This window comes from Hemicordylus capensis, chromosome 5 (genome assembly GCF_027244095.1).
Source record: "Hemicordylus capensis ecotype Gifberg chromosome 5, rHemCap1.1.pri, whole genome shotgun sequence".
Taxonomy (NCBI): domain Eukaryota; kingdom Metazoa; phylum Chordata; class Lepidosauria; order Squamata; family Cordylidae; genus Hemicordylus; species Hemicordylus capensis.
In genome coordinates, this window is record NC_069661.1 from 81143353 (window position 1) to 81168785 (window position 25433).

Genomic DNA, 25433 nt, shown 5'->3' on the forward strand with positions numbered 1-25433 from the left:
AACCTGAACTCATCCATGATTTGATCATGGATGAAGGGGCAGACCTAGTACGTATTATCGAGACTTGGTTGAGCAAGGCTGGTGGTCCAGTTTGGTCCCAGCTTCTTCCTCCAGAATATTCTGTAGAGGAGCAGATGAGGGGATGTGGGCAGGGAGGTGGGGTGGCTGTGGTCTATAAGGATAACATCTCCCTTACCAGGGTCTCTGTCAGGGTATCGGACCATATTGAATGTGTGTACTTGAGTTTGGGGACCAGGGATAGATTGGGACTTCTATTGGTGTACCGATCGCCCCGCTGCCCAGCGGAATCCCTTATTGAGCTCATGGACTTGGTTGCGGAACTCGCGTTAGAGTCTCCCAGACTCTTGGTGCTGGGGAACTTCAATGTTCATTTCAGGACCAATTTGTCTGGGGCAGCTCAGGAGTTCATAGCGGCCATGACAACTATGGGCCTATCCCAAGTGGTCTCTGGACCGACGCATATTGCAGGTCACACAATATGGTCTTTTACTCTGATCAGGGTGGTGTTCCATGGGTGGGGACTCCTGTGATTTCCCCATTGTCATGGACGGACAACCATCTGGTTAAGGTTGGACTTACAACCACTACCCACCTCCGCAGGGGCGAGGGGCACATTAGAATCATCCGCCCAAAGAGGTTATTGGATCCAGTAAGATTCCAAGAAGCCTTGGAGGGATTTAATGTTGGCTTTGCTGGTGATCCTGTTGATGCCCTGGTGGAGAATTGGAACAACTTGCTCACCAGGGCAGTAGACACGATTGCTCCCAAGCGTCTCCTCCGACCCGCTTCAAAATTGGGCCCTTGGTATACAGAAGATTTACGGGGGCTGAAACGGCAAGGTAGGCGACTGGAGCGCAAGTGGAGGAAGACTCGACTCGAATCTGACAGATTGCGACCAAGAGCACATCTAAAGATCTATGCTGAGGCAATACATGCGGCAAAGAGACGGTTCTTTTCTGCCCGTATTGCCTCTGCGAATTCACATCCAGCGGAGTTGTTCAGGGTTGTGAGGGGATTAGTATCTGCCCCCACTCCCTTGAACCAGAATTTGGAGTCATCAATTACCCGCTGTGATGTGTTTAAAGAGTTTTTTGCAGATAAAATCTCTCGGATTCGGGCCAACCTAGATGGAGACTCCACAATTAATTTAAAGTCTGAGCTGGAGGTGCCAAACGACTCCTCTTATCAATGTGATTCGACTGGATCAGTTTCAGTTTGTGACTCCTGAGGATGTGGACAAGCTGCTTGGATCGGTGAGGCCTACCACTTGTTCTCTTGATCCTTGTCCAGCATGGCTTGTTCGATCTAGCAGGGAGGTTGTTGTAAATAGCCTGGTGGATATCATAAATGCTTCTCTGAGGGAGGGCAGGATGCCTTCTTGTCTTAAAGAGGCAATCATTAGACCTCTTCTAAAGAAGCCTGCATTAGATCCCTCGGAGTTGAGCAATTATAGGCCTATTTCCAACCTCCAATGGCTGGCCAAAGTAATTGAGAGGGTGGTGGTCTCTCAGCTCCAGATGGTCTTGGAGGAAACTGATTATCTAGACCCATTTCAAACTGGTTTTTGGGTGGGCTATGGGGTGGAGACTGCCTTGGTCAGCTTGATGAATGATCTCCAATTGGGAATTGACAGAGGAAGTATGACTCTGTTGGTCCTTTTGGATCTCTTGGCAGCTCTCGATACTATTGACCATAGTATCCTTCTGGAATGTCTGAGGGTGTTGGGGGTGGGAGGCACTGTTTTACAGTGGTTCCACTCCTATCTCTCGGATAAATTCCAGATGGTGTCGATTGGAGACTGTTGCTCTTCAAAATCTGAGCTTAAGTACAGTGTCCCTCAAGGCTCTGTACTTTTTCCAATGCTTTTTAACATCTACATGAAACCACTGGGAGAGATCATCAGAGGATTTGGAACGGGGTGTTTCCAGTATGCTGATGACACCCAGATCTACTTCTCCATGTCAACTTCTTCAGGAGCTGGCATATCCTCCCTAAATGCCTGTCTGGAAGCAGTAATGGGCTGGATGAGGGAGAATAAACTGAAGCTGAATCCAGATAAGATGGAGGTACTTATTGTGCGGGGTCAGAACTCTAGAGACGATTTTGATCTGCCTGTTCTAGATGGGGGTCACACTTCCCCAAAAGGAACAGATTCGCAGTCTGGCAGTACTTCTGGATTCACACCTCTCCCTGGTTTCTCAGGTTGAGGCGGTGGCCAGGTTGAGGCGGTGTTTTCTATCACCTCCGGCTGATACGCCAGCTGCGCCCATTTCTTGAGATCAATGACCTCAAAACTGTGGTACATTTGTGATGCGCTCTATGTGGGGCTGCCTTTGTACGTAGTCCGGAAACTTCAGTTGGTTCAGAACACGGCAGCCAGGTTGGTCTCTGGGTCATCTCGGAGAGACCATGTTACTCCTTTACTGATGGAGTTACACTGGCTGCCAATAGGTTACTGGACAAAATACAAAGTGCTAGTTATAACTTACAAAGCCCTAAACGGCTTAGGCCCTGGGTACCTAAGAGAGCGTCTTCTTCGTTTTGAGCCCCACCGCTCATTGAGGTCATCTGAGGAGGTCCATCTCCAGTTACCGCCAACTCGTTTGGTGGCGACACAGAGACAGGCCTTCTTGGTCGCTGCCCCGAGATTGTGGAATGCGCTCCCTGCTGGGATGCGATCCTCCCCATCTCTGGCAATTTTCAAAAAACACTTGAAAACCCTTCTTTTCACCCAAACTTTCTCAGCTTCCTAAATTGTGGGGGTTTTAATTTCTGGTTTATTTTAAAATTCAAAACCCGATTTCGGGGGTTTTAATCACTGTAATTGTTTAATTCTTGTTTTAAAATGTTTTAAAATTGTTAATTGTTATATTGTTTTTTAATTTGTTTTAGCTCTTTACTGTTTTATTTATTTATTTATTTATTTATTCATTCATTCATTCATTCATTCAATTTTTATACCATTTTAGTGGTGTATTTTAATTATAAACCGCCCTGAGCCATTTTGGAAGGGCGGTGTACAAATAATCAAATAAATAAATAAAAATAAATAAGTACTTTGAAATAATAATATGGTTATTTTAATTATTATTGGGAAAATACACTTGAACATACCGAGGAGTCGTAGGAGTCGCCCAATTTCCATCCCATAACTTGATGGCTAAGTTAATAAAGCCCAGTCTTATATCTCCCCTAACATTCTGATGGAACACAACTTTCAAAATACAACTCTCAAAATGTTAACATCAATTTCCCCTTTTTCCCCATCGCACAGCAAACTGCCAAAAAGAAATAGTTTAATTGGCTGGGCATACGGCAGGGGGTCATGTCCAAATGAGCAAATTGCTCTGAAATTGGAAGAGAAGTGGACCTGTACACTGTGCACACTAATAAACCAGCCTTCTGTCAAACTCTGTGATGCATGCTTGACTCCAAGGCCTGAAGGTAAGCAATGATTAGGTTGGTATGGCATTGTAATACAACTTTTTGTAGATGGCCTGGAATTCACTTTTCTTTGTTTCTTCTTTTGTACATAGCATGTTAACACACCTTGACTCTCGTTGGTTTGAATCAATGAGAGCAACCCTTGCTTGCTCTAATGCAGAGATTTCCAACCTTGTTTCCTAAGCGATTGTTGAATGACAACTCCCAACATCCCATTGCCTTTGGCCATTGTGGCTGTGGGTGATGGGGAGTTGTAGCCCAATGACATCTAGGGACCCTAGGTTAGGAACCTCCTGCTTTAATGCAGCAACATGAAATATACTAGATTTGTTCACATGACCACCGGCAAAGTAGGAGAACTGCTCAGCCTGGAGAGGAGAGGCAGCAATGGTAGGATGAGCATACCCTACCCAGATTCTGTCCCCAGCTTTTTACCAAGGTAGGAGGAAAAAGCCGTCCTACCCAGCTGCCGCCTCACACATGATCATTCTCCTGCCTTAACATTTACAAGCACACAACTGAAAACCGGGAGCACGCCCAGCTCCTCTACTTTGCCAGTGGTCATGTGAACAAACCTGTTATGAAGAAGATTCAATGGCATTTACAGCCACCTCATACTATATATGGCACTGTGGATACTCTGGTCTTGTTTGGCATTCTCTAAGAAAAACATGAAGTATGAAGGACAGATGTGTATCCTCAAACATTTAGGGGTATGTTTGTGGTAGGGATGTGCTGGGGAGTCATTACTGACTGTGACTCCCTGACATACTTCTATTATGTGCTTGATTTCTTTTCTTCCAGGTTTGCATGTCAAATGATGATGGCATGGTAAGCCATCAGTAAATCATATTGGTGCTTTACAGAGGAATATAATCAAAAAAGACAGACCCCTGCCCTAGACATTCTTAAGAGTGATTTGGGTGAGAGAAAGAACAGATTTCAATCTAGGAAAGAAAATTCAGAGGAAATTCTGCTTTGAGAGAACCAAGATGGAGAAAATAGCTTTAAGCAGATGCACATGTTCTTAAAATTTGCATTATAAACTCAGAAGCTTGTCGTTTTAGGGAACAACTGTTTGCGCTATAATGGCATGTTCCTTTTGTAACTCAAATATATACTTTCACAGCTGTTATCCCATCCTATGCTGCATGAATTATTCAGTTAAACCTTTGTACTTTTTGCAGATTTCAGCAACTTTCTGAATTGTCAGACCAAATGTTTCATAAGTTGAAAAAGAATATATTTGTAAGAAAAATATATTTTCTTTTATAGCTGGAAGGGACAAATGCTGTCCTCCACCCTCTTGGTATTTGAAAGACAATGAAAGGATGTGTGCCTCAGTAATGTTTAAACCCTGTAATACAAATCATGATTTATTTATTTTTTAGAACTACGTGGTGAAACTTTTAACCAAACGTTGGCAGGTGCTTTCACAACCTTTCCACCAATTGTGTCAAGTCCCAGTCTTTCATCAAATGGCAGTCTCATCTGGTCCTTTTCACCAAGAAGAACTGACTGTTGTGTGCATCTCTGTTGAATTCATAAGTGTTGAGCTTCCAGTCTCGGAAGCACTTCCCTTCTCTTCCAGGACTCTTTTCCTTGCTCTTTCTGATCTCCGTAAGCTCACCTATTATTTGCTACCCACCATATCTGTCTTTATTCCTGTCTTTGTGCCTTCTTTGTGCTACTGCCTATGCCCCCTCTGTAATGCTTAAGACACTTCTTTCTTTACAGTTGTCCTGAAGACCATGATAGCCTCTCACCTTTCCTGTTTGCCTGGTCTCACCTGGATTGCCCTAGCCCTGCTCTCACCTGGATTGCCCATCCTTCTACTAATTGTACATTCCTGTCCATTTCCCTGTCTGTTTTGTCTATAACAGAACTCCTTCTTAGGGTGCAGATATCTGCCCATAACCATTTGAGGAGCTTACTGCACCTCCCCTCCCAACACACAAACAGAAAGTGAGGAGCTGCTCCTCAAGCTTTTGCTCTACCTGTACCCCTGTTCCCTCCTGAGGTTTGTTTGCACTAGAGGTTCCAGTTTCAGACCTGGAGAAGGTGCCTATGCACAGAATTTTTTTTAAGGTTTTTATTTAAAATCACCAGACACCATTACAATAAATTTATAAAAACCATCATTAAAAAGAAAAGAAAGAAGCCTAAAACTACAAACCGTTAGACGTATAACAATCTACGATGTCATTCTTGGTCATTCTTAAAGAAATACATCTTTCCAAACTTGAATGAATTGGGTTGTCCCATCCTTACCATAATTTTTAGTTCAGAAATAATAATAGATAATGCCAAATCATGATATAAGATTGAGATGGAATTACACCTTTTCGCATCTTTAAGGAATGAGTCAGTTTTTCAGCTGTTGCAATATACCCAGGTTTGTTGTACCAATCCACCATCACAGAAGTGGTTTTTGCTAGTTGTGGCTCTTGCATCAAAGTGCAATACTGGCAGCTAAAAATGCATTTTCTGGCACATCTTTCCCATATGTATAACTCTTAAAGGTACAGAAGACTTTAACAGTCAGAGCATGTTAATTCCATTATTGGTGCAGGACTGAATGTCAGCCCTACTGTCCGTAAAAGGCTGGTTGGTACAGTCAGTCGGAAAGCAGGTTAAGAAAAGACATATGCTGACCTTGGCCTTCTGGAGCCAATAGAGTGCTGGGCAGAAGAGATTGGTAAGCCACTGTGTATGCAGCTGGTAGGGGTTTCTGTTGTCTGCAAAACAATTTTTGGCTGATCTTAGTCTTCCACTAAAATGCCAACCCCAGCAACCTAAAATTTTCATCTGTTCAGAAAGTCAGATTTGCCAATTAACTTCTCTCCTGGAATTTATGCACCCAGCTGGTTACCTAGAAGTTGGAGCAGACTCTATACAACAAAGGCTTAAGGCTTTAGAATAAAATTGTGATAACGCTCTTTTTCTGTCTCTGCATCTTTCATGCCAGTTGTGAAGCGTTTAAGCTATTATCAAAGTCCAGTACCTGGCATCTGAAGATTTCTTTTAAAAATTGTTTGACTAAAGCAGCTGTATCTCAAAATCTACATAAAAATATTGAAATTCAGATTTCTAAGGGTGATGCAAGTAATGGGACTTCCTTAGTGCTTATCATTAATACAATTTGTTCTTGTGATCATCGCAAATGTTGCTCTAGTGTCCCTTACATGGCTTAATTTAATTAATGTATGTGAAATTAAGCTTTGTCTAGACAGAGATTACATATACTAAAAGGGCTCATCTACCTTGTCTGCTCTTGCCAGTGTGTATCTGGATCAGTGGTTCCCAACCTGGGTTCCTCCAGATTTTCATTCATTCATTCATTTAATACATTTGTATACCATAAGTCTCTCGGTGGTTTACAGCATGAAACAACCCAAGAATTTAACAGTTGCTGAACTACAACTCCCATCATTCCCACCTACAATTTATTGTGGCTGGTGATGATGGGAGTTATAGTTCAGCAACATCTGAAGGAACCCAGGTTGGGAACCACAGTACCGTTACACTCTGATGCTCATCTGATGTTCACAGAATTATCTAGATGCAAAAAAAGGGAGGAGAGCTAGTCTTGTGGTAGCAAACATGAATTGTTCTGTTTGCTACGCAGGGACCACCCTGGTCTGCATTTGAATGAAGACTACATATGTGAGCACTGTAAAATATTCCTCTTAGGGAATATTCCCAGATGCTCTGGAAAGAGCACCCACATGCAGAAGATCTCAAGTTCCCTTTCTGGCATCTCCAGATAGGGCTGGGAGAGACTTCTGCCTGCAACCTTGGAGAAGCCACGGCAAGTCTATGTAGACAATACTGAGCTAGATGGACCAATGGTCTAACTCCATATAAGGCAGCTTCCTATGTTCACATATTTTGATGCAAATGGCAATATGCATCTACATCCAGAGCTACCAGTTCTTATGAATGACTGTCTACAACTATAGCTGATTTTGAACTACTGTATTTTAATGTCTGTGCTGTATTAATGCAGGTTTCTAAACCTAGGGTACCTAAAAATTGTTCACTACAATTCCTATAAAGGCCATTGTGACTGGGGATGATGGCAACTGTTGTCCAACAACATCTGGGTGACCCAAGGTTGGGAATCTCTGCATTAATGTTTACAATGCTACAGATGTAGCACAAAGGCCAATGATATACTTCTGACAGCAGAAATGAGGGGTTCAAAGAGTATACTAACCAAGATGTCTTCCCTTTCTTGCCATGTACTTTCAGTTGAAAAAACACAGAATGATGAAGCTGTAACAACCTATAACAGCAATTTAATCAAGTACCCATGTAACAACTTTGGAAAGCCAAGCACGGAAATTAAGATCAACAGGAAAACTGCATTTGGGACAACAACTTTGGTTATGACAGATTTTGCTAGTAAAAAGACTCCTTTAAAACCTAATGGAAGCAAAAGTCTAACTCCAGATGGAAGCTCTCTGCATGGTTCTTCAACAAATGATTATAACCGTACCTACCACTATGAAGTAAATACACCAGTGCTCTTTCCCTATCAATATAATTCTTTAAAGCCAGCACAGAAGAAACAGAAGATTGATTACTCATCATCATCTGTTGGGACTATCACTGAGAATTTAACAAGCAGGTCTGTTATTTCTAGATCTAAACAAGATTCCTATTAAATACATTTCATTGAACACAAACATGAAGGCAAGAAATTGATGTTTTCTTATCTGTGCTTATAAAGAAAACATTTGCTTTAATATGTGTTTTCTTTGAAGCAGCTCAACATAAAACATGTATCATCAAATAAATATAAAATATTTAGCAGCCCATGAAAAGACTTTTTCTTGGCCAGTGCACTTAGGTGTCAGTGACATATGGCTGGGACAGCCTATATGAATGTATTGTTTGTCAGATGCAAGTGACAAACTTAAAGATGCTGTAAGAAAGGGCAAAATGATTATGGAATGGCATCTTTAGTGGGTTGGTCCTGTGCCAACGCAAGAACACAAAAAATTTCCAGGTTCACATATGGGGAACCTCAGTATTTGCAGGCGTTCCATTCTCAGCTAGTGCTACGAATATTGAAACCGCAAATACCAAGGCAGCCGGGTAATGCAAATCCAGGGATTAGGTTCTAAAGGGGCAAAGAAATGGGGGAAAGCATGAAATAAAGCCAGGGTGAAGTGCCCTACTGTGTTCCGTGGGTCAAGCAATGCCCCCCAAGAAATTTAATTCTGCCTTTTATTTTGCTTAAAATAGTGGGTTGTGGTTTTTCTCTCTTGGGAAAGAAGCCACGAATTGGCCTTTGAGCACAAACCTTGGAGGTCATTTCTAGCCAGCCTCAATCTGTAGATACACAGATTTAACCCTTTTTTTAACCTGTTTTTTCCTCACATATACCGAGGTTGGGTGCCATTCACCCAAATCGCGGATCCACAAAGCCGCGGATGCCAGATCTATGAGTAACGAGGTCCTCCTGTAACTGGAAATTGGGAGAGTGCACATTGTGCTAATCTGGCATTAATCTAGCTTCGCCATCGTGTGAACCTGCCCACTGAAAAATGCATTAATAATCACAGCCCCCAAAAGGGCCCAACTTCTCTTGTTTTAAAGAACCTCACCATCCTTGTCAAGCAGCTACTAATGTTCCCTTGGGGACAAAAATATTCATCCATTATTTGATTGACTGATTGATTGATTGATTGATTTGATTTCTATACCACCCTTTCAAAAATGACTCAGGGCGGTTTACACAGAGAAATAATAAATAAATAAAATGGATCCCAGTCTGCAAAGGGCTCACAATCTAAACAGAAATGTAAGATAGACACCAGCAAAAGTCACTGGAGGTACTGTGCTGGGGGTGGATAGGGCCAGTTACTCTCCCCCTGCTAAATAAAAGAGAATCACCATGTTAAAAGGTGCCTCTTACTGAAGGAAACAACCATTCTTTGATATGGAAGAAGGAAATCTAAACCAGCTGTGCCTGAAAGGTGGCTATCCTGTCACTTGTTCTCCGGTCGGTCACCCAGAGAAGTACTACTACTCCCAAGGGAGAAAAAGTGAGGCCAAAATATCAAGCAATGTGTAAGGTGGCAGTAGGTGTGTTACAATACACTCCTAGTATGCACAAATGAGTATGCAATTGAGCCAGCATGAGTGTAACCCATTTTTTGTGAACATCCACTGTGGATAAATAGGCATAACAAGATCAATAGTGAACAATCACTATCTGTACTGAACTAGCCAGTCAATACTAGATCTCATAGGAGCCCTCTGAAAACCTGCATAACCTGGGTAGCTGTATCCATAGCTAGTCAATGAACTTCATACTAGCTAGTTCAGTCAGGGGAATGGGAGTGTGCCCATTAGCCACATCCCCAATGCTGCCATGCTCCATTTACTGCTCTCATGACAAGTACTAAATATAAGGAGAATAGGGGTGTGGCTAAGGAGTATGCTGGTGGCGGGGGTGTCTATCCCATGTGCTCCCTTCCCCCAGTGCCCTGGGTATAGTGTACCTACAATAGCTTATGAACACCTGAAAAGGACTGTGGTCAGTTTGAATTTTAAGTGTCCATTCATGTTGTAGATTATGTGGCTCACCATATCTCACTGCAACACAGCTAGATAGGGAATGCCAGTACCAATTATACATTGTGAATTCCTGTACTCTAAGAATAGCAAATGACAGAAGAGAACTGTAGCTTATTGTATACTGCTTTTATGTATCCTTTAAAGCGGGGTGGTGGTCACACGAGAGAACAGAGAAAGCCTCATAGCTGCTGAGGATAACCGAATTGGAAAATGTGTGGCTGACTTGGGAGCCAAGCCATGGGACCTGATGCCTCTTGTGCACTGAATCATAGGCCTTTCGGGCCTGCAGTCCAAGGTTTTCACATGCTGCCTGCTCCCCTGACTCAACAGACGAGAAGCAAAATCCGAAAAAGACCGGCGGTGGGGGGAGGTTCAGTGAGCACTAGAGTGGCACAACTGTACTTAATGCTTTTTAGACTTAACTTGAGACACACTTGCTGAAAAGGTTGTCCGCTCTGAATCAAAGTAATAGTGGAGGGAAGTTAACCTTGTTTAAACATTAACTGTCAAGGAATATGCCCTTGTGCATTGTAAACAGAGATGTTCTCTCACTATTCCGGTGACGCTAATATCAGAGGAGAGTAAAGCTTCCCTGCCACCTTCATAAAACACACTTTTCTGCTCTGCTAGTCTGACTTCCTCCTCAGTAGAACATGATTGGGATCATTAAAGTAGCTTTGATCAAAGAGCATGGAAAATTGTCTCTGAAGCGGACAAGTAGGTAGAGATCCCCGTGGTCTGGTCTAAGACACTCAATAGCTTTTCAGAGGGGCGAGAATGTAATTGCAGGGAATTGGACCTCTAGTACATCTTGCTATTGCCAATTTAGGATGTCTTTAAACTACATGAAAGCACAGAATTTATGCTAGCAATGCTGGAATGGTGCAGTTGATAAAAATAAGAGGCAAGACCTTGGATTTACCACTTGTGTTTTATTTCAATTGCCAGTGTATTCAGCACTCAATCCTTCCATTTTATTTAAAGAGAAAACAAGTAGGATGCATCATATAGAGTATTTTGATTACTATATAGAAAGTTGCGTTTTTGATGGTGGAGTAAGAAAGGGAGGGGTTTTTGTGGAATCAAGGGGGAGGCGGTAGGGGTGCTGCTGGTGGTTTTGTAGTAACTAATCCCTTCAACTTTATGCAGGTTTTCTTTTGTTACCTGTCATTACAGAGCTCCTCCAGTTAATATGACAGATGGTTCTTGTACATTAAGCACTGCCAGTCCTCGCTGCAGTAAACACAGCCGCTTCTGCACTCTCCGCATTGTGAGGAAGGACGGAGAAAACAAGAGCAGACAATTTTATGCTTGTCCTTTACCTAGAGAAACCCAGTGTGACTATTTCCAAGTATGTGCGATTGTACACTTTGCCAACATCCTGAAGGATCCAAATTGGTTTCTCAGACCACCATGATTGCTCATGGATTTTATTCATTCTTTCACTATTAACATAATAGAATATGAATGGTAATGATAATAGCCTTCTCTAAAGAGTTTCTCAGTATAGTTTAGGATGAATGAGGAAATACTGGCCAGCAATTATTTTCTACATGAAGCAGATGAAGTATCATATTTTATTTTGAAATTTATAGTAATACATTACAAACTGTTTAATACTATATTGAAAATGTAGGATTAGTTTTCTCCTGCCCTCACTTAAAGCAGAGATGAGCTACTGCTCCTGGCAACCCGAAGAATGTCCCTGGCTAGTAGGAATGCTGCATGGCCTTCTTTATATGGGGAGAACGCGAGAGAAAAGTTAAGCAAAGAGCTGAATGTTGGGCAGATGGGAGAAGAGCTAAATCTTCCGTCATCCCAGTGCTTAGTTGAAAAATGGACAGGATCGTAATTGGGACATGGAGCCTTTCCCCATTTTCTCACCCGTAGTTCTTCAACTAAGCATTCAAATCAATTCCAGGAATTGGCTTCCTGAGCCTTTCACAGAGCCTTAAGATTAGACACAGATTTTTCTGTCCCTGGCCTGTCCATAGCTGCTTTGTTGATGGCTGGAAAAAGGCTCTGTTTCCACTTTCAACGTTCAGCTCTTCCTTCACCCACCCACTTCCTTTTCCTTGTATAGTCTCTGTGCTATTGATCACATCACCTCTGGGTTAAACCTAAGTGGCCCCCACATGTATCCAAGTATGTGCTGAATAATGCATAGCATGTGCAAGGACAGTTTTCTTGTGGGTTTCTTCTTAATTAACTCAGCCTTGACAGTGGTCTCCACCATGCAGCATGGTAACAAATGCAATACTTTCATTTGACCTTTAGATTCTGAAAGGAAAGAGCCATTGGTGCATTGTAATATTTGGGAAAAAAGATCTATTGCTTAGGGGCCATGAGCTATCAAAAATTTTACTTGGATAATTTAAGCCTCTGTTGCCTTCAGAGCCGGTGAAAACTGTCCTCCCACAAAGTCAACCCAGTGGAGTTCAGACAATGAAACAAGCTGTATTTGAAAGAGAATAGTCTAGTTTGATTATTATTGGTTGCCACCTACCTGGTACAGCTAAAGGAGAGCTTCCTGCCACCAGTCTAAAGGACGAATTTGGCAATAGCATCTGGTGTTATAGAAAAATGATTTTCTCTCCACAGTGGGCAGACCTGCATTTTCCCTTCTGCAATCATGGGAAGCGCTGCATCATGAGGACAGTGTTGAAGATTGGCCCTAATAATGGAAAGAATTTCTTTGTGTGCCCTCTTGGGAAGGATAAACAGTGTGACTTCTTTCAGTGGGCAGAAAATGGTCCAGGAATGAAGATTATCCCAGGATGCTGAGCTATTCATCTTGAATACACCATCTGACATTAATCTCCTCAAACTGTGTATACTACACTACTCTTCTCTGGGAGACATTTTAAGAGGGTCATGATCAAGTGACATTTTGTGATTGCAAATCCATCTAGATTATATATCTGAGCATTCTTTCTTCTGTCTCTTCTTCTGTTTGCTATTTTTCTTCATGCTTTGTTACGTTTCATCGAACATCAGAAACTCTTAGATGGTTAAGTTAACACACATGCCCTTCAGACAGGCATATTATTTGTTGGCTTCTCTAACTGGCAAAAAACTAAATACTTTAGAAATAATTGTTGTGGGGGGCAACACTTGGTTGTCTCTAGCAAAGTACTGCTATCTGTCAGTCAAATGTATTTTTAGATGGAGTTGACTCCATGTTGTTTGTCCTTCAGCATTTTTCCCACAGTCTTATGTTATGTTTTCCATAAAAGTTTTCTCCATGCATTTCAGATTAATGGATTTTAATAATTTTGTAATTGGCTATGAAATATTAATATATTTAATAAAATGTTGCTAGCAATGATGAGCCTTTGTTCATAGAAAGCTGTCAAGAACTTGCCCAATCAGAAGGGTTTAACCAAAAAGTTTCATAGCCCTATTATATATGATCTTGTAGTGATGGATTTGACTTCGTATTTTAGTATTTTTCTATATTGGAACTTAGACTAAGTAGAAATGGTGTTTTGGAACTGAACAGAGTGTCAAATCTAGAATTCAGCTTTAAATACAAGCAGCTTGGATCTATATTGAGTACATCACATGGAAGCCCATAGCTTTCCATGTGATTAGGTTGACTTAACTTTGATTAGGATTTGGCCAAAGTCCTTGTCCTACTTGATGCAAAGATTTTAACTAATCAGTGGTTGATGTACTGTGCAACTTTCCTTATCCATTTTAATGAAATGTGTACAAGAGCGCTCTTACACATGTATTGTGTAATATAATTGCACAATACAGTTGTGTATCTAATGGCCGATGCCGTTCACTGCAAAACTGCACAATTTTGTGTGTATACAAGCTTTTAAGTGCTTTTTAAATGCACACTGAATTCACGTTTTGTTAAAATGCATATGAAACATTGCTCAGTATGTCAGCCAGTATTGTAGAGTGGGCTAGAAGACATTTAACCATTGCTTGTTTATAAAGCATGTAAATGCATTGCACACTTACAATGCCATCTCTTTGTAAGTTTACTCAGAAGTTAGTCCCACTGTGTTAATGGTGCTTAATCTCTAGTAAGTGTGTTGGATTTTAATTCCTAGTAAGTGTAATTTTCCTGTACGGATATTTTTAAAATTTACTTTAAAGAGCATATACATAAATGATGGAATTAGTTAAATACTACATGTTTTATGATCATATCTCTAATCACTATGCACAGTCTAACATCCCATCAATGTTTCTATAAACATTATAAAAGCTTTAGAAAATCTATTCCTTCCAGATGTCAAGAATTTCCCCCACTCTGCATAAATGTAAATTATGTGTAAATCTAGCTGACACTGATATTTCCCAAATCTAGCAAGCAACTTCTGGCATAGCTTTTTGAAGGCCATTTGCTTGTTATTTGGCAGAGGCCACTACATACAATGTTGCCTCCAACAGATTTGTTGGAGAACAAGATGCCTCTAAATACTAGTTGCAGAGGAGCAGCAGGAACATAGGAGAGGGCATGCCTTCACCTCTTGCCTGTGGACTTCTCAGAGGCATCTGCTGGGCCACTGTGAAACAGGATGCTGGACTAGATAGGCCTGGTCCAGCAGAATTGTTATGTTATTTAAGAACATTTCAGGAAGCTAGCCCCTTCAAATTACCAACTAATAACTTGTCTGCAGGAATACAAATACTTGTAATTTGATTAGAAAGATTTAGGATCTTTTGACAGATCCTTATCTGAGGGCACATCCCCCAGATACAATTTGCTTTTTAAAGGCCTGCATTGAGAACTGCGGGGGGGTGGGGGGAGGCTCTGCAGCATTAAAATGGCATTTTAAGAATTAATTACCCTTGGTGTTGCTATACCTGTCTTCCTCAGCGTTTGTTTGTCTATTTCCCTAATGTAGGATTGTCCTTCAAGACAGTTAGTACGAGCTCTTCCTGATCCAACTGGGAAGGGGCAATAGTTCAGTGGCAGAGCCCATGCCTTGCGTACAGAAGATCCTATGCACAATCAAAGACATTTCCAGTTTAGTTAGCAGGTGATGGGAAAGACCTCTGAACATCTTCTGCCAGACCCAGTGGAAAGTTCTGACTAGATGGACCAACGGTCTGACTCGGTATAAGGCAGGATCATATATGTTCACAACTGAATTATACTTCACCTTGGTTGTGGCCAGCCACAGTTGAATGGTACAATTCCATGTATATTTACTCAGAAATAAGTGATCTTCAGTGGGGCTGAACATGTATATAGGAAATGTATATAGGATTACAACCAAGTGTTTACTTTGTTAGTGTTAAATCACTTTAATGTCCTGTTCCCCCGCCACCTTAAATGTCTACTTTAATTGTGACTGGTCATCTACATTAAACATGTCCCAAAGCAAATCATCTTATGAAACCCTATCTACATGTAGTACAAACTTAAAAGAACTTTAAATGGTCACCTGCCACAAATAAACAGTATGAATGGAAGACCCTCCCAAAAGATCCACTACCAATAAAGGGAGGTGCAAAATGATCAGAATAATCCCAGTAGATTGTTTTTGGCCTCCTTGTGAAAAGGATCTTGCACTTTCTCATAAGCTATATTAAGGCGCTTTTGAAAAAGGCAATGCAGCTTAACCTACCTCACAGAGTTGTGGGGATATACATAACTATGTGCACTGATTTGGGTTCCCTGGAGGAAAAGTGAGAAATAAAAGTAAAAATAAATATTGGACTTGGCATCTTGTTTTTGAATCTCAGCCCTGCTCAGACTAGGGGTACACATGGAACTTTTCCAGGTGGTTTGGTTTGAATTCAAAGTGAACTCAACAAAACTACCGGGCTGTGAGCTGGTTTGATTTGTGGGTAGAACCAGTTTGACCCGGTTCTAGTGCTTGCACAGGGGAATACAGTAAGGATTCCCCTTTACAAGCACTGGGGGAACCCTACGGGATTGAAAAAAGACAGGTGCGGGGCAGGTGTGAGGTTACCTTATGCACCATGGCGGCAGTGTGGTTACTCAGTGATGGTGACTCCCTTAGGCCCTGCCAGTGCTCCCCACCATTGGCGGGGGCTTGGTTCACAAGCACAGAGGCCAATAGAGTAACCTCCGGAGGCCCAAACCAGGCCCCTGCCAGTCCGCACTGATGGGGGGAGCAGCAGAAGGAGGCCTAGGGGAGCCACCACCAAGGAGCTATGGCAACGCATAAGGTAACCTCTACTCTGATACCCACCCTTTTTTTTTTAACCCGTAGGATACCCCCAGTGCTTTTAAAGGGGAATCCTTACCAGATTCCCCTTCACAAGCACTGGAATCAGGCCAAACTGGTTTGATCTGAACCAAGTCCAGTTTGGCTCAAACTTGGACTGGTCCCCCTTTTTGGAGGGCTGATCCAGTTCAACCCAAACCTGGCTCAAGCTTGAACTAATTCTCACACCCCTAGATTAGACCTCATAGGCCCTTATTTGGCGCCCTCTGTAAATTTAGAATAAGAGTCTTTCCTAGCTAATATTCATTAGTTGATGTAAAGAACTTGCCCCTTTCCAAAAGTATTATAGTTTTAGTTCAATAATAATATGCGGCTATGCATTTCTAATCTTTTCAGTGCAGAAAGATGATGGGTACATGTAATATGTATCTTGAATTCTTACTGAATAACTTGCAGTAAAAACCTGGCACATTAGAGAGGGTCTAATTCTGTAATATTTTAAATTTAGTATTACTATTAAGAATGTGAATATTTTTAATTTAAATAATTTAGAGTTGCTACTTGAACGGGCAGAAAGTCTACAGGTAAATGAAAACCCAATAGCATACCACCTGTTGATTTGTTTTTTGCCTATCATGCAGCTTCTGAAGAGAAATTTGTTGAAAGGAAAATGACAATCCTAACTACAAATATTAGGAAATAAAATAAGCAATTCTCTCTGAAATCTATTTATAGCTGTACATTCGATAGTGTTGGGAATATATGCAATAAAAACATGCAGTATGTGGATTCCAAACACTGAAATTCAGAGCTATATGATGTTTTCATATGTTGCATCAGACAGCAGAGGGTTCAACAAACATATTAATGCATTTAACTCTGGTGCACTTTAGTTATTTAAACTACTACAACTATTTTGTTGAAAAGCAGTATACAAATATTCATAATAATGTAAAGACTTGAATTTAGCAACAAATCAGGGCACTACTATAACTAATCATAATGATAGTAGATTAAAATAGCTTGTAAACAGCTGTGCATGATAGGCTATATACTTTATAAGGGAAGGTGTCTTTGTACGCTTGCATTGAATCAAGGCATTTATTATATACTAGTATTTTTAAGCCCGTTAAAATAACGGGCGCTAGTACCTTTTTTCCCCCTTTCCTTTCTTCCTTCTCCCTCTCTCCTGCCCTCCTTTCCTTCCTTCTTTTTTTTCTTTCTCTCTCTCTCTTTCATTCCTTCCTTTTCTCTCCCTCTCTTTCCTTTCCTTCCTTTCTTCCCCCTCTTCTCCTTCCCTTCTTTCTTTTTTCTTTCTCTTTCCCTCTTTCCTTCCTTTCTTCTCTCTCTCTCTCTCTCCATTCCTTCCTTCTCCCTCCCTCTCGCCCTCCTTTCCTTTCTTTTTTTTTCTTTCTCTCTCTCTCCCTCTTTCCTCCCTTCCTTCTCTCTCCCTCTCCCTCTCTCTCCTTTCCTTCCTTTCTTCCACCTCTTCTTACTCCTTTCTTTCTGTTTTTGTTCTCTTTTTCTCTTTTCTTCCTTTAACGGGCTCGCTCTTTGGGGCTGGCTGCTCCTCCCTCCCTTCCGTCTTTCTTTTGTCTTTCACCCTCACTCCTTTCTCCTTTTTCTTTCTCCTTCCTTCCTTCCTTACTTCTCTCTTTCCTTCTTTTCCTCCCTCCCACCTTCTTTCTTTTGTCCTTTTCCCTCCCCTCTCTCTCTTTTCTCTCCTTCCTTCTTTCCATCTTTCTATTGTCCTGTCTCCCTTCCTCTCTCTCTCTCTCTCTCTCTCTCTCTCTGCCTTCCTCCCTCAGTCCCTGGCCCATGGTAGCTAGTAGACCTTTGGTGCCGCCTGTCCTTCCCGGGCCTGCTTCTCTTCCTTATAGCGGCAGGGCCGATTCCGCCGCTGCCACCTCTGCCTTCCCGGTCCCCTCTGTCTTCGGTCATTTCTCTCCTGCATTCCTTCAGCTGCCCCCTCTGCCCTCCCCGTAGCCCGTTGGCGCTAGTTGAGTCATGCTAGTTGGCGCTAGTTGAGTCAAAGGGAAAACCTCACCCTTTCGCTTCAGACTGTCTCGCTGCCCAGACTGTCAATCAGGCTGATGCGGGGCTGGGCTGAGCCCGAGCATTTCGTCAGCCAGTCAGGAGGAGGGAAGGCGGGAGAAGCTGCTGCCGGTCTGTTCTCCCCCTCCACCTCCCCGAGGATTTGTCTCTCCCCTGGCTTTGGAAGCCGAGGCGAGCCCTCCGATCCTGAGCAAAGAGCGTGGCGTGCTAGTGAGTCAGGGAGTGGGAGCGGGAAGAGTGAGCACGGCGCAGCGTCTCAGCTTCAGGGGCACGGCACGTCTGCCCGGCTACACTGGCCAGAAGAACTGGGGCATGCTTGCCACCGTGGCTGCAGGGGCTAGGAAGGTCCATTATTGGGGCATGTCCCAGCTGGGCCCCAGTGTGGAGGCAGCCCTGGGAAAAGGACAGGGGATAGGAGAGTGAACAAAGTATCGGGTGGGTGAGCACCCTCTCACAGCTGTTTCTGTAGTATGGGAAATTAGGTATCCGTAATAGAGGGAAGAAGGCTAGCAATTGCATAGGTGAAAATGGTCCCTGGGTGCCTTTCTTCTCTCTTGCAGAGTCCTTCGTTTCAACTCTAGCATCTCCCTTGATTCGTGTAAAATGTCTACTCTTGGTAAGGGTTAAACTCTAAAACCACGACTCCCAGGGTGCTGCGCGCACCCGGCCGCGCCACGCCCTGCTCCTGCTTCACCACCTTCCCTCCCTTTTTGCCGCCGCAGTTGCTCTGGTGCCTGCCGGCGTTGGGTAGCTGCTTGGGATGGTTTCTAAGGGGCATGGCGGGCCGAGGAACGGTCCGGGAGGGGAAGGCTGCAGCAAATAAAGGGAAAACCTCGCCCCTTCGCTTCAGGCTCCTTTTGTCTGTTGTGTGGCACACTCAGATTTAAACCTCTCTCTGGGTTCAATGGGTATATTTACTCCCTCGCGGGTGAGGGTCTCCCCATCGCCGCTGCTGTTTATCCTTAGTCTGGGCTGGTCCGTTCTCCTGGCCCGCCCAGTCCTGCCCCCGCCGCTTCTCTGCCTTCTGGGTTTTTCCCCTCTGCCGCTGCCGCCTCTGCCCTCCCCGGTCCCCGCTTCTGCTCCTCCTTCTGCCCTCCCTGGTCCCCGCTTCTGCTCCTGCCATTTCTTCCTCAACATGGCCGCCCGTGTCCCTTCCCCCCCCCCCGCTGCCGCCTCTGCCCTCCCGGTTCCCCCGCTGCCGCCTCTGTTCTCCCGGTCCCCTTGCTGCTGCTTTTTCCCTCTCCGTAGGCAACATAGCCGCCCGTGTCTCGGCGGCCGTATCTTTCTCGGACGTTCTGGGCATGCGCTCCGCGCATGCCCAGAACAGCCAAGAAAGACACGGGATCACACTTCACCTTTTTATTATAGAGGATACAAGCTATAAAGCACTATATAGCTAGTCTAAGTGTATCTTAGCTTGGAAGAGAACCTGAATGAAATAAAGCCCAAATGCATATGTAGCTGAAGAAAATCTGAGAGTGGCACATGATACATGAAGGGCACAATTATAGATTAGCAATACTTTGATATTGCTAAGTCTGCTAGATATACTGCTTTTCAACAAAAAGTTTACAAAACTATTTATACAGCAGGAATGACAAAAATGAGAAAGAATGAGACAATGGTTCCCTGTCCCCAAAAGACTCACTGTCTTAAAAACACACACACACCACACACACAGGAAACACTAGCAACAGTCTCGAGGGATGCTGTGCTGAATGAGTTCAATATTGCTCCCCTCTGCTAAATACTGTATAAGAGACCCACCTTATTAGAAGGTGCCTCTGCCCAATTAGCAGGGAATTTGCATAACATAAGGAATGAAAGGATGGTTTTCTGCCCTAAAGAGGGGTTCACAATCTAAGGAGGAGGAAGAGGGAAACACCAGCAGCAGCTATCTGAAAGGTTGCTATACTGTGTCTTATTTGGATTATTGCAATGTATTGGAGAGAGATGTAGGAATGTCAAGGCTTTGGTCCTGTACTAAGAAAGGAATGATAGAAACCTGGAAATAAAGACAAAGGTCCCTGAGCATTGTGCCTGAACATTATTAACTTTAATGGAAAGTAATTGAGTAATTATTTGACATAAAAGCATTATTGGTAGATCATCTATTGTGCAAGCTTATATGACTATAAATGGGTTGATAGTTGAAGGGGTCTTTAAAACACATGGTAGATACCTCATTTTGGAAGAAAAGGGTAACGTTTGTGGTCTTCTCTTTTAAATAAGTCAAGGAAGCAGTGACCTTGCTGCCTTGTTTGCTCACTTCTTGGTGCAAAAGGGAATTTGCAGCAGGGAAAGGACTCTTAAAGTTGAGCTGGGGTTGGAGAAATCTGACTTTTGGCAGCTCAGTGCCTGCAAACTTCCTGTATTAGCAAAGATAACCCTGGTAAATCCTTAGGTAGATCTTTCTAGGTTCAAGAAAGGTTAGAAAGCCAAACTGCTGGGCAAAATTTGAGAAATATGAGTACACTTAAATCCCGTTGAAACCAACAATTACGAGAAAAATGGGCTGATTTATCTTCTGCATTCTTATAATCATAATATTTTAGAGTTGGATAGGAGCCTTGCGGTTTTGCAATTCAACCCCTTGCTTCGTGCTGGAAACTAGGGATGTGTATGAAACCGCAGCGGGCAGGCTCAAAGGCGGCGAGGGTGCTGCTTTAAGAGCGGAAGAAGGTGCACTTATCCCTCCTGCCTCTTTCCCCCTGCTGGCATCCTTTTTTTTAAAAAGCCCATCTTTGCAGCAGCGTACCTCCCTGCTGCCCCGTTGCCCCCGTTTTCCAGATATGACCGTAAGTCTCCGATGTGCCTGTGCACACCAGCGCGGTCTTAAAGCTAGATACCCCCGGCTGTCGAACTGGCAGAACCGCTGGTTCTTCGAACCGGTTCGGAGACCCATAAAGGGCTTCTGAATTGGTTCTGTACACATCCCTACTGGAAACTGCTACACCACCCTTATCGCTGCTGCTTGTAAAGTTCCAGAAAAGAGGAGCCCACCACACACAGCACACTGTTCCACTATTGAACAATTTTTACACCTTGCTTTTAATTTCAATCCATTAGTTCTAGTCCTGCCCTCAGAGCAGCAGAAACCAAACCCACTGAATATTTGAGGATGGCTGTCATACCCTCTCACCCCTCTGCACTCAACTAGGGGTGTAAATCTCGTGGGTGGGAGGGGGAGGGCTCAAGCTGTCCAAATTTCCTGGGGGATGCAATGCCCTCCGACCATCTGCCAGGTAGCATCAGCAAGCTCTCATGCTCAAGTTCATCAGTCAATTTAACAACACAGTCAGTCCTGTGTAGTCTTTGTAGCAACTCAACAAGTTCTTAGGAGGCATGGCTGCCTTGGGGCCTTTTCACTCTATGATTCTCTGATTAGAAGTAATATAACAAGGAGAAAAGCTAGTGGTGCTCTATGTATGCATGTGCTTTGCCCAGAGTGATCCCATCCCCTAAGGGAAATAACTTACACTGTTCACATGTAGTCTCCCATTCACATGCAAACCAGGGTGGACCCTGCTTAACAAAGGGGAGAATTCATGCTTGCTACCTCAAGACCAGTTCTCCTCCCATGTGCCCCATGCCACCCCCCACGGGGAAATTGAGAAGCCTATGCACCCACCTTAGTCTTCACCTAAACATATGCAACTTCTTTAATCATTTAACTTGGCTTTCAGATCCCCTTACCAGCTGAAGTGCAGTCATTGCTTCCAGGAATCCTTTTTAGGAGCTTCATAAAGGAAAAGGAAAGGTTGTGCCGTCGAATCGGTGTCAGCTTCTGGTGACCATAGAGCCATGTGGTTTCCTTGGTAGAATACAGGAGGGGTTTGCCATTGCCATCTCCCTCACAGTATGAGATGATGCCTTTCAGCACCTTCCTATATCATTGCTGCCCCATATAGGAGTTTCCCATATTTTGAGAAACACAGCCAATCATTAAAAACTTGGCCCTCCTCTTACATTTGCCATTCGTTCTTTTGTCTGCATTAGCCTAAATACATCTCTGTCCTATACTGTCTTCTTTTCACAGTCTCCTTTCCCTCCCGAAACTAAGCAAGCCTTTAAAAAAATATTTGCTCATCAGGTACTGACTGTGAGGAGGATCACTGAAAGTCCCTGTGATGTTTCTGGAGGAGTAGAATCCGTTATTAGATACAACTCCTTCAGTCTGAAACACTTCTCTCTGCAATAGCCTTGCATGTGGGATTAGGGAAAGGGATGAGGGACATGGACTAATGTTGTTTTTGTTCTACCATTAGAAGAAGGACACTGCAGAGGGGAGGTAAGTAGTTAGTACTATGGCATGCTGCAGTAAGCCTTTGATTCTTGCCAGGACCCTTGAACGGATCTTAGCAATTAAATTAAATGGCCAGAGCATACAGTTGCAGCTGCTTCTGCTCCAGTCTGTTCCCTTAGCCCTATAAAAAGTTTATAGGAAAAGTAGGACCTTAGATTGGCACATTGGTTGTGCAACACTCAGGCTGTTGGATTGTTCTGACAGCATGCTTTTAACTCACAAACACTACCTACATAGAGGTTTTGTGTATATGCACGCCCATGCAACTGCTGTAGGTACTTCTGAGGCCACAATTTCTGCCCATGTTCATATTCAAATCTAGCATCATTCATCAGATGAAAGAAAGAGAAGACAAGAACAGAGTGGCAATTTAAAGCAGATGATGAACACCAAGTGTCGGAATGAGAGATCCATTTAAGCATAAGTATAGTTAAGTGCAAGCTAGGCAACAATTGTAAGCATTAGATTTCAGGATGCTAACAGCTGGGAGGTAGAAACATTGATGGCTGAAACCCACAGAAGCTTTTTAACGGAATTATACGTCCATTCATCTTGTTTGGGCTTGTGCTCTGGGAACTACCGAAAGAAAAGATAATGTGATGGCAATAGTATATCAACAGTCAATTGTGGTTCTCTTTGAAAGTAAGAACACACACTTTGGATAGAGGAAAATATTTAAAATGCTTTTTGTTGTAATTAACACTGCATCACTGGTATTTCTAAAGGAGCTTGTTATACCTCTTGCCTCATCACATTTCTGGGAATATTTCATTAGAAGCCTTCCCCTGCTAACTGGGCAAAGAGGCACCTTTTACCATAGTGATTCTCTTTATTTAGCACGGGGAGAGTAACTGGCCCTATCCAACCCCAGCACAGTACCTCCAGTGACTGTTGCTGGTGTGTGTCTTAAGTTTCTTTTTAGAATGTGAGCCCTTTGGGGACAGGGAACCATCTTATTTGTTTGTTATTTCTCTTTGTAAACCGCCCTGAGCTATTTTTGGAAGGGCGGTATAGAAATTGAATTATTTATTATTATTTATTATTATTATTATTATTCTCAGCTTTTGAATCAAATGGCTGTAGAGTTGTCAGGTTCAATATGAGAGACTTTCTAGGCCTTAATATTTGAATTAGAAGCGAAGGTAGGGCTTTGGCTGAGACTGCTTCTCTGCAGCTCTAAGGCAGGTTAAATCATCCCTACCCAAATACTGCTTTCTGTTAAACTATTATCCTTGCCTCATATTTAACATACTTCTAACTTAAGTTAGATTTCCCTCCTCTTTTGTCTATTACCTATTTCCAAAAGATCTGGAAATGTTATGATTCTTATGGACACACAACCACAGCACCTGCAGGCAAGAGGGAGGTACTAGCAGACTTGGAGTAACCTGCGGATGTCAGCTTCACAAAAATCTGAAGGAAAAAGCCTAAGGGGGCCAAAGAGCACCTCAACTCAATCGACTCAGAGGACAGTAACTCAATGGACTCAGAGGATGGTTAACAGACAACTATGTGGACAGAGCTAATGGAATTCAAGGTGAGAGGGGGAGGGCTTCAACAAAAAGAGCAGCAACATTCGCAAGGCTGAAGAATGCTTTTTCAAGACAGCCACAACCCCTCTGCTTCTGAAGCAGAAAGGTGCCTAACACTTCCAGCATGCCAAGGCACAGATTCAGGCAACACATAAATACCAGGGATTTACTGCAACATTTTGTTGCAGATCCATACTTTTTTCGTTTATTACTGTCATAATGAAAGATCAGTGATGGCTAGAACTTTTTTTGTGTCTGGGCAACCTTAGCTGAGAGAACTACTAGATTAGTTGTATTGAACCAACATTGTTTTTAAAATGTCTGTCTATGCACTTTTAATTAATACTAGCTTAACGCGCACAGAGCATCTGCATGCTAGTACTTGATTGCTACCCTCACCTCCTGCCACAGCCCCCTTCACATCAGAGATCTCTCCAGCCTCAACTGAACCACACTCCTGCTCTTCCTTCTCCATCCCATTGCTTCCATCCCTTGGTCAATCCTCCATCCCCTTACTCCATCCCCCTCACCCTTCTTGGTCGTAGCTGCAGCGTTGCTGGTGCCTATTGGCCAAGCTGCAGCTCTCTATCCCCAGAGACCTCACCACTCTCACCAAGCCCTGCTCCTGCTCCTCCCCACAGCAGCAGCAGCAGCAGCAGCAGTGCTGGTTGACTAGGCCCTTCCTCACTGCCACCATGACCACTCGTTCCCCTCAGGCCACTGACAGGCCCAGGCCCATCCCTTGCCTACCTGCCCCCCTCTGGAAATGGCCTCAGTAGCGCCAAACAGCAGCAGTTGTTAACTGGGCCCTTCCTTGCTGCCACCACCTCCATGGCCGCTCATTCCCATCAGCCTGTTGACAGGCTTGGGCCCATCACTCGCCCTTCCTTCTTTCTCTCTTCCCCTCTCTTCTTTCCTCCCTCTTTCTCTTTTCTTTCTTTCTTTCCTTTCTTTCCTTCCTTCTTTCTTTCTTTCTCTCCCCCCTTTCTCCCTACAGATCTTGTTCATCTTGTTTCCTCATCTAATTCACACAATGGCAGCCTCTTTCTCCTAGGCTTGTGCGCGAAACGTTTCGGCAGCCATTGAAAAGGCCGCCGAAACGTTTCGGGTGTCGGGGCAGATTCGGTGATTCGGCGCCGGCGGGGGTAGGGCTTTAAGGGCGGGGGAGAGTGTACTCACCCCCCCCCGCCGCGTTTCCCCCGCCGGCGCTCTCCGAATTTGAAGCCCCTCGGGGCGGCAGCGTTCCTCCTTGCCGCCCCGTTTGCCCCCTCGGCCGGAAGTGGCCGGAAGTTCCAAGCGCGCGTGCGCGCGCACGACGGGCGC

At 43.5% G+C, this 25433-nt stretch overlaps 1 protein-coding gene across 4 annotated transcripts in view; it reads left to right on the top strand.

Annotated features, from left to right (window-relative positions):
• Positions 1–13381, top strand: part of NEIL3 (nei like DNA glycosylase 3) — a 292220-nt gene extending 278839 nt beyond the window's left edge. For all 4 annotated transcript variants that reach the window (XM_053258154.1, XM_053258153.1, XM_053258152.1 and 1 more), the window contains 4 exons: positions 3296–3465; positions 7720–8098; positions 11233–11407; positions 12658–13381. In XM_053258154.1, coding sequence (XP_053114129.1) covers positions 3296–3465; positions 7720–8098; positions 11233–11407; positions 12658–12840 — 907 coding nt within the window. In that variant the 3' untranslated portion in view covers positions 12841–13381. The remainder of the gene's footprint in view (positions 1–3295; positions 3466–7719; positions 8099–11232; positions 11408–12657) is intronic.
• Positions 13382–25433: the final 12052 nt, after the last annotated feature.